At 44.1% G+C, this 9,530-nt stretch overlaps 1 protein-coding gene across 2 annotated transcripts in view; it reads left to right on the forward strand.

The window, feature by feature from the left end:
• The window catches only part of kirrel3l (kirre like nephrin family adhesion molecule 3, like), a 31,879-nt gene extending 22,573 nt beyond the window's left edge, over positions 1-9,306 (forward strand). Inside the window, exons 4-15 of one of the 2 annotated variants that reach the window (XM_067510352.1) lie at positions 498-655; positions 2,195-2,345; positions 2,532-2,637; positions 2,883-3,031; positions 3,139-3,266; positions 4,455-4,581; positions 4,725-4,825; positions 5,478-5,676; positions 6,445-6,564; positions 6,745-6,854; positions 6,939-7,028; positions 7,127-9,306. In XM_067510352.1, coding sequence (XP_067366453.1) covers positions 498-655; positions 2,195-2,345; positions 2,532-2,637; positions 2,883-3,031; positions 3,139-3,266; positions 4,455-4,581; positions 4,725-4,825; positions 5,478-5,676; positions 6,445-6,564; positions 6,745-6,854; positions 6,939-7,028; positions 7,127-7,618 — 1,931 coding nt within the window. In that variant the 3' untranslated portion in view covers positions 7,619-9,306. The remainder of the gene's footprint in view (positions 1-497; positions 656-2,194; positions 2,346-2,531; positions 2,638-2,882; positions 3,032-3,138; positions 3,267-4,454; positions 4,582-4,724; positions 4,826-5,477; positions 5,677-6,444; positions 6,565-6,744; positions 6,855-6,938; positions 7,029-7,126) is intronic. The other variant, XM_067510353.1, reaches the window with a different exon arrangement.
• The last annotated feature ends 224 nt before the right edge of the window (positions 9,307-9,530 follow it).

Below are 9,530 nucleotides of genomic sequence, written 5' to 3' on the forward strand. Positions count from 1 at the left end.
CCTTTGACAATTCAGATACACACAGTGAAATTGGCTTGGTGGAGGGAGCGAAAAAGGCCAGAACAAACCCCATGTTTACGCCTTCTCTTATTGGTTGGGGAGATAGACGCCTTCATCAGGGGTGGCACGCTTGGCTTGCTAGTGGTGCGTGCGAAACCATGCAAATAAATGAACAAATAAGCAATTCAGTTGAAACATCACTCTGCAACAGTAAGAGCAAATAGAGTAATAATGCTACTCCCAAGAAAGGAAATAAATAAGGCTGAGTGTATTTTTTTCTCCAAATGACACCTGTTCTTGGTCTTTTTTCCTGTCTGAAACAACACCTTGTTAAATAGACACATGGACATGAGAAGATACTGTTTGCCTCTTTTGCTGTTGCACTATATTGATGCTGAGCTAAGAGCAACAGCAAGCTCAATATCAGTATGACTTCTTTGTGGCTGTGTGCTGGCCTACAGCTGTAATGACTTTTTCTGTTTGTTTGTTCTTTACAGTTCCTCCTTCAGATCCTGTGGTGGAAGGTGGCCCTGTGGTACGTCTGAAGGCCCACACACCACACAACCTCACCTGCAGAGCTTCAGGAGCCAAACCTGCTGCTGAGATCACCTGGTACAGAGATGGAGAGGTCATGGAGACTGCAATTTATTCCAAGGTACAGTGAGAACAGATCTTTGCCCGGTATTATCATTCAATCACTAACACCCACACAGTATTATAAAACATAACAGCAGGCAGAAAGAAATGCAAAGCTATTCAAAACAGAAATGTTTTCTCTTAGGGTGTAGCACTCCCCTCTCTTTTGTTCCATTTCTCTTTTTATTTTTCTCATCTTGCCTCTATGGTCTCAGGTTTTTTTTTTTTTATCACCACCCTTCTCTCGCAAGATTTGTTCACTCACTCTCTGCAGTCCCCCTCCCATTTTCACTCTTGCCTGACCCCCCCTCCTCCTCTCTGCCTCCTCCTTCACTTGCTAACCCCCGTCCACCCCCCTTTGCTCGCTAATGCAGCGACACTAGAGCATAACTGGAGCATGCCAAAGCTCAGACAGGCATGAGTGTTTCATACAGTAGAGTTTCTGCAGAGAAGAATTCACCCACAACAATGCAGAAACACAATGGGGATGCGCCGGAGCGTAAGCCAGCCACGGCTGGGAAAGTGTCACATTTTTCATGCTCTCTGACCACGCTAAACAACGCTAAACGCCACATTTAAGAAGGCGAGAGCCGGCAGTGAGAAGGGTGGGGAGAAGAGACGAGAGGGGAGGAGAGATGAGGAGGGAAGAGAAGAGAAAAGGAGAGGAAAGGAAAGGAGAGAGAATATGGAGTTAACTGGTGCGTAGCTTTGTATAAAACAGAGACAATTTCCAACATTGGGAGTAAGACTGGGGGTATTGAAGGCTGCATACGAGTGACGGGTGGTGACAGGGAATGATGTGATTTGATCAGGCATAAAAATGCTTTTTTCTGTCTCAGGCTAAGGAAGTGAAAGACCTGCTCCATTGATTTGTGCTGCCCATGGAAAAAGCTTGCTCTTTTTTAAAGATGTGTGACACTTGCTCGCTTTCACCACCAAAAAAAACAAAGACACAGGCACCCGTGTGTGTGTGTGTGTATGTGTGTGTGTGTGTGTGTGTGTGTGTGTGTGTTCGTGTCTGTGTGTGCTTACTTGTATTTGTTACCTGGTTTGCCGGTCCTAATAATTTTAAAGGCCTGTTACAGATTAGGATTTGCAACAGACCTACGAACCTGTGTGTGGGTGTGTGTTTGTGTGTGTGTGTGTGTGAGGAAGAGAAGGTGAATGTGAGTGGTGAGCTATATCTTCACAATCTACACCTTTCCTCACTTAGCCATATTGATTTCTGAGAGCAGTAAATAGATTTAAAAGATGATGACAAATAAGGAGCGCTGACAGGGAACACTCTCAGAAATGTGGGAACAGCATAATATCCCCTGCTGCATTATAAAATATATGATTTAACTCCCATGTCAAAAAAGAGGATGGCAATTTTAATGTTTCGCACATGGAAAAATAAGACTTGCTGTGTCAAGGAATATTCCTAAGTGGCGTGATCACAAATGGCAAGTGTCTCCTCATTTGAAATAGGGTCTTATTTTAAAAGTAAGCCGTAAGCAGTTGCTTAGACTTCCAGCAGCATTTAACAGTTACTTTGCAATGATGCCTGACTCTACAGACGCTGATGGAGGATGGGAAGAGAGAGGCAGCTGTCAGTATGCTTCCTATCACCCCGGAGGATAGCGACACTGGACGCACCTACACCTGCAGGGTTCTTAATCCAGCTGCCCCTGCTGGGCGACAGACATCGATTACTATCAATGTCCAGCGTGAGTGTCCAGGCATCAGCCAAATTATAAAAACCACCAAAATATAACAACACTGTAGCAGAGTGCAATTAAGCGTAAAGCATTTTTAATTCTGTTGCATTAAAAGGTAAATGGTAGAAATTAGATTACTGTATTCAGTAAAGTCATGCCTTGGTGTCAGTAATGTGGATGTTTTCCTACTCACAGACCCTCCATCAGTGACCCTTTCTGTCCAGCCCCAAACTGTGACTGAGGGAGCCAAGGTTCTCTTCATCTGCTCTGCTACTGCCAATCCTGAAATCACTGGATACAGGTATGCATCCTTTGTTTTAATCTTGATTTTTCACTCTGATTCTGCCACCCTGCAGACATAAGCAACGTAGTGCAAGGATGAAACGTGTTTAACACATTTATTGCGTTTAATGGGCGGCTTGATTGGCAGTATTTGATTGTGATTGGCATAAGCTATGAATCAGCTAATAGCCACTTTGACACGCATGGCTAAGTACCTCTTCTGAACTAATACGACTGTATAATGTGATTATTCTTCTGTGTCAGGTGGTCAAAAGGAGGAGTTCCCATCTCTGAAGCAAATGGGGACAGCCTTGAAGTGTCTGTGGACTACTCTTACTTCACAGACCCTGTCTCCTGTGAGGTGTCCAACTCTGTGGGCAGTACTAATGTCAGCACTCTGGTGGACGTCCAATGTGAGTTCAACTTTAGGCAAATATTATATGCAGTGGAGATAAGTTAGATATTTTGAAAGTCACTATTTTTCTTATTGATTGCATCTGGCTGTGTTGTTTCACCCTAGTTGGCCCCAGACTCCTGTCGGATCCAAAGCCAGTGACAGTGGATATAGGGATGGATGCAGCATTTACTTGTGCATGGACTGGAAACCCTCCACTGACCCTCGCATGGACCAAGCAGGGCTCCAGCGTGGTAAGGAAACAAAGTCTAGTCATCCCCTTATCTTGGTGGTAAAGCTTCAACGCCTACCATCAACATCATCTATCCACAGAGGAATACTCATACATGGCCTTGAGGCATGAATCCCTCACACTTTTCCACACACGTTCTTTTTCAGGCTGAATCTTCAACACCACCTCTCACTATGATCCCTCAGGGCTAAAGCCTCTGGCAGAAAACTGTCTGTCCACTGACAGATTCACACAGCATCATCAAGGCACATGACACGCATCACTCTAACTCAATCAATTGATCGTCATCGAATCAGTCAGCCAGTGAGTTAAGGCGTGGTTCAAACTAACAGAATTACAACATGTAAGGCACTTTTAGAGTGGCATCTCTGCTTTTCAGATATTAAAATGGCATGACTGTACTTCAGTATCCATTTCCTCAAAGTCAATTTCGTAGGTGGAACAAATGGGACATTTCCACCTTCACTTTGCATCATCCTGGTAAAAATCCTTCCGCACATAAAGCATCAGTGGGGACATCCCATAAGAGCTTCTCTCCTGGCAACTAATACAATTTCTGTGGCAATGCTGGAGTAAACAGCCCCAGTAAAGAGTGCTGTGGGAGGGTGTAAGCAATGCTGTCATCTCAAAGAGTGAACACTTTCAGCCCCTCTGAGGGAAACATGCAGGCATTTTTCTAATCTGCCCACTGCCACTGTCCCTCACACGGCCACGAGTAATGGATTAATTTGGTTACTCCATAAGTGTGCTGAAATAAAAAATTGGAGAGAGTAAGGGGGTGCGGGGGGCGACGATGGAGGGTAAATGGATAAATCATCGCTTGATGGAATGACAGGATCAATGAGCTAAGGGGTGAGTGAGTGTAGTAGCTCCAAAGTCTAGAGCCCACTCACACCGTAGTATGATTCGTTCTGTCCCCACTGTTTTAATTACAACAATCTCCCCGGCAGCACGGTCACTCAGTGGTGGCTTGAGTGCTTAATGCTGTGATTAAAGCTCTTCACAATGAAATTAAACTCAAACCACAAGCATTTGTTACAATGGTCAGCCCACCTCTGTGCTGTCTCCACAGTGAGTGGGCCACTGATAAAGGTCCCAGTCTGCTTTGTCTGCCTCTTCACCCCACTGTCTCTCTCACCTTTTCTCCCCCTAATACACATCTCACTTCTCTGTCTGGATCTCTCCCTAGGTGCTCAGTAATGGTAACACCTTGCAGTTGAAGGCTGTTACCCAGGAGGATGCTGGAACGTATACCTGTAAGGCCATTGTACCCCGGATTGGAGTTGCAGAAAGAGATGTCACTCTGACTGTAAATGGTGAGTGACTTCTTGTCAGACTGTGGAGTAATGTTGAATAAGTAGAAACAAAAAATAATCTCTAACAACTTTGTTTCAAAATATCTTTTTTTCTTCTTTTTAATTTTCTGCTCTGCTCTGTCTTCTTTTCTTCTTCACACCAGGTCCACCCATCATCACAGCAGACGCCACACAGCATGCTGTCAAGCACTCCAAGGGCAAGCTGGAGTGCTGGGTGGGGAGTAGCCCCCCACCTGATAAGATTGTAAGTGAGCCTCTTGTGCATCACTCTGTTTCATTCACTCTGGATCTTACATTTTTTATGTACATCCTAGCCAAACCACATGATTCACCTCTGGTCCCACCTTCACACCTGTGCACTAGCATATCTCCACCTCACATGCTAAAGTACACACACATATTCACAACTGTAATGGCACAGGCATCAGCTGGAGAGACTGTGGAGTTGGGGGAAATGTGGGACACTGGCTTCCTGCAGGTCTCAGCCAAACTGCATTCAATTAGCGGCCCAAGAGGCATTACTCGGCTGACCCTGTTGAACTGCTGAGCATACGCTGGGCTGAGCAGATAATTAAGGTGTGAGGAGGAGTGAGACACAGGTGCCCTGCTGGCCCTGCACTAGAGACAGCAGAGAGGAGCCTTATTTCATAGTTCAGCTACCTAACCCTCCTAAGGCCTCACCTGCAGGGCAAATGTGGGAGGCAGCTTACACATGTGCCTGTGAGCTGTGTCAGCCACAGAACACCTTAAAGGTTGGCAGAGAAATCAGAACAAAGAGGGAACCCAGTGTTCAGTCAGCGGCAGGCGAGGATCTGAGGATAAACAGTCAAACAGGCCTCTGCTTCATAGAATAGTCTCATACTCCCTGTTAACTTTTCTCATCCTCCTCTCCACAGGTGTGGACCTTCGGAGACATGAGCCTGTCCTCTGGTTCTTCCGGTCGTTACTCAGTGCAGACAGTAGCTGGCGACCGTGGAGTCCTCTCCTCTCTGGTGCTATCTGAGACTTTGGCACAGGATTTCCAGTTGCGGTACAACTGCACTGCTTGGAACCGCTTCGGCACTGGCACTGCCCTGATCACCCTGAAGGAGCAAGGTACATGCTGGCAGGAGTAATGATGCCCACCAGGCAATATACAAATGTTATAGTTATATTATATCTTTGCTGTGATGGGGGGCCAGATTAGGTGAAAGCAGTGCTCCTGTCATGTGCTTATCTTAATTACACTCCTCTAATCGATATGATTTAATCAGCAGATGGTTCCTTTAATGAATATGTTTACCCCAGAACATAGATATTGATTGGGGACAAAAGTCAATTAGCAGAAGCTACATGTACTTGTTTTTTGTTTCATATTCTCTATCATTGTCTTAGAGGCAAGTTCAGCATCTCAGCCTTCAAGTGATCTTAAAATTAGGCAGCATTAGTATTACATTGATGCTATGAAAGCTTTTGTTGCAGTAGACACCAAAAATAAGGTCCTCGCCAGTAATTTACATCAACATAGCAGAGTGGGGTCTCCAGAGAAATGGGCAGCAGTATCTCCTGGAATCTCTAATTAGATTACTGTCTATTGCTTCATTGCATGTCAGGCCTTGTTACCCTTCTTTCAGAGAGATTAGAGACAATAGCCAGGCTGTGGGATACTGGATTGCCTGCATGAGCATACAGTAAGGCCCAGGCCTGTGGGCAGACCAGATAAATTTATGTACTCACTTGAACGTTTTTGAAATTAGCAAGATAAATAAATGAAGCTCTTTCTTTGTTGTTTTTTTTTTGCTCTGATATGCTCATTCTTGACACTGAAACGTATCTTGACAACTTTTAACCCCCGCTGTCTGTGCCATATGGTTGTTTCTACAGAAGCCCTGCCTATGTTGATAATTGTTGGTGGAGCAGTAGGTGGAGGCTGTGTGCTGCTCATCTGCGTCATCACGCTGGTTTCCCTCTGTTGCAGGCACACAGGCAAAGGTGAGCTCAATGGTTAGTATGGGCAAAAGGGTCAACTCCCAGTTCTTGAAGTCTTTTTCATTCCTTAGCCGTTTTTGTTTAATGTCTATGACATCTGTGTCTGTGTTTTTATTAAAAGAGAGGTTTTGTTGTATTTTGATGTATAAGTCTTAATGGTAACGTCAAGTATAAAACTCTTTTCATTCTGTACAGGTAAGAGGTGCACTCGCCTTTCTAAGAGTGACATAAGAGTTCAGATTGTTCACAGCGATCACAATGCTACACGAGGCAATGATGATGAGGAGGATGTCAAAGAGCCCATGGTAAATTTAACACTGTAAGAACACTATTTGTTGTTTGAAGTCTTGACGATCCAAGTAACTCACTAATACTTGGTGCTCCCACAGGCTCCCAACAGCAGTGAGTCTCCTGGGACGTCGCGCACAGAACACAGCGACCTCCTGGAGGAGGAGGAGGATGAGAGATCGGACATCAAGGTAAAATACTTGACACAAATAGAGTTTGCATTATGTTACCTTCTTACACAAGGCTAAGCCATATAATTTTCATAATTTGTTTTTTGTCCTTCTCACAGGACCCGACCAATGGCTACTACAATGTCCGTGGCCATGAAGACCGCCACGTTCGCAGCAGTGGATTCTCTGAATATGTTCCCAACTCTCGGCCAGTCTACACTCCATCGCAGCTGCCCTCCCCAAGTCCCATATATGGTCAGCATGGCACCCAACCTCGTATCTATGACTTTTCCCAGCGATATGCAACCACCACTGCGGGCAGAACCTCATATGAACAGCAGCAAGCGGCCCAGCAGCAGACCGCCCAGCCGGCCAACATTTATCCCACGGACCCCCTCTACAGTGGCTCTGCTTACCTCCCTGCTACCTATGGACGCGCCTTCACCAGCTACGTCAAGCCCGCTTCCTATGAGAAGGTGGATGCATATGACCAATCAGATCAGGCCAGCAAGGTGTCGAGCTCATCTCGATTCTCTTATGCCTCCTCACAAGTGTCCTCCCAGCAGTCTGACTATGGCCGACCTTCACAACGTATGCAGACTCATGTCTGATTGGACAAAATTAATTGGAGAAATTAAGGAACAGGAGCTGAGAGTAGATAACCATAACCTCCACATACATGTGTGGCTGGACTAACATGAACAGAGACTTTCTTTACTTGGTCCTTCAAAGAGAGGAGCCATGGGATTTAGGTTATGGTATAAGCAACCTATTGTTATTATGGATCGTGGGATCTACAACAATGCTAACTGTGGAACTCCTGAGCTGGAGAATTTAGCAGAGGGTTCAAGTCAAACTTATGATTACAGTGTGATACCTCACCAGGTTGTCTCTACACAATGACCACCCAAAACCTGTGGAGATATTCTGTCATCTACAAAAGAATTCAAATACATATCTTGAATTTGGGTGGCCAAAATGGCCGGGGTAGCTGTGTATCAGCAATCCACAGTTTACCTTGTGTCAACATTAAATGTTAAATATGACCTCTAAAATGAAAGAAGATATTACAAGCTAGGACATATTTGAAGAAAAAAGGAACAATCCATTGCTGTCTGTCATTTGATGTTTGTTGGCATGCAAAAGGAATTCTAAGCACATTTGTGTGTCTATCACCAACAAACAAAAGGTTAGCTCTACTGACCAACAAGTGCTATGGGCAGTGTACTGTAGGAAGAGTCTGATTAGTGGAGGAGTACTTCTAGCCTCAGCTGTATTCCCGGAGCCTCTTCTGATAATGGCCCCAACATGAACTTAGCAGTTTTGCTTGTAAGTGACTAAAACAAGGTGATATGAAGAGAATGTGTGTGTTATCCTTAATTCTAATGAAGGACTGTATGTTACCAGTTTGTTGAATCTAGATGGACAAGTTAAGGCCATCAACCCAAAGATGGTGACAACTGTAAAGGGGGAAACAGGCCGGGGCTGAACTGCTGTTCTTCCCCCTGGCACTGTTTTCTGATTGTAAAAATATCATATGAAGAGTTGGCTATTAGCAGAACAATCAAATGTGGTGGTTTGGAAAATGGTGGCAATCTTGAACTTGAAATAAACTTGAAAATGAATGCAGGCTCAGGCGGCATAAGGCAGGTCTACCGTGGACCATACAGTCAAGTTTTACAACTCAAATTGTCTCAATATGTTTACAAGAAACAGTACTACCCTGAAACACTATCTGTACAAATGGCTGAGACCATAATGTCTCTCTGTTGCATGCAAAAATGTGTCTAGTGAAACTCAGCGTTCAGCGTTTATATTCATGTCCATTACATGTTTGAGACATTGGTTTGTGCACCTGGCCCAGTTGCATTCCACTCCCTGGATGTTTCAGTATGTATGCCTGTACTGCCATTTATCTAAAAAGCTGTTACCAGGCAGCCTGACAAGAGAACAAATATCACTTCAAATGAGGAGGCAAAAATCATCGCTTGTCTTTATTTTTATATTTTATATAAGCCTTAATGTACAGCGTGTAAGCTGCTCTACTGTAAAGTATCTTTCTATACATATGTATCTACCTTGGTTAATTTTTTGGGTTCACTGGTTTTCTTTAACTTTGTCACCAATCATTGAATGCAGTTACAGTACTATGCTTATTTTGGGGAACACGACTAATTGCCATTTGTTTGTGTATTCTTTTAATATATGTATTAAGAACTTTATTTGCTAAAAATGAGCTATCATTGCTTGTACCTTTGTACACATATTTATATTTAAATAAAACCATTTCCGATAAGAACTAGTTGGTGTGAATCCTGAGAGGTAATCAGCCTGGTGAGTAGATTCATTGGGCATGTGGAACAAACAAAGCTTCCCATGTAGTAACAATGATGAATACATAAATTAGCAGCACTGTCTATGTTGATTTTCCAATTCCCCCAGTGGTGCACTGCTTTTAATGAAGACAGATGAGACAGAAGAAACCCCACTGTATGTGTATCCACCTCCTGAAGCGTCTGTACT

The sequence above is a fragment of the Channa argus genome, chromosome 7 (genome assembly GCF_033026475.1).
Source record: "Channa argus isolate prfri chromosome 7, Channa argus male v1.0, whole genome shotgun sequence".
In the NCBI taxonomy this organism is placed as follows: Eukaryota; Metazoa; Chordata; class Actinopteri; order Anabantiformes; family Channidae; genus Channa; species Channa argus.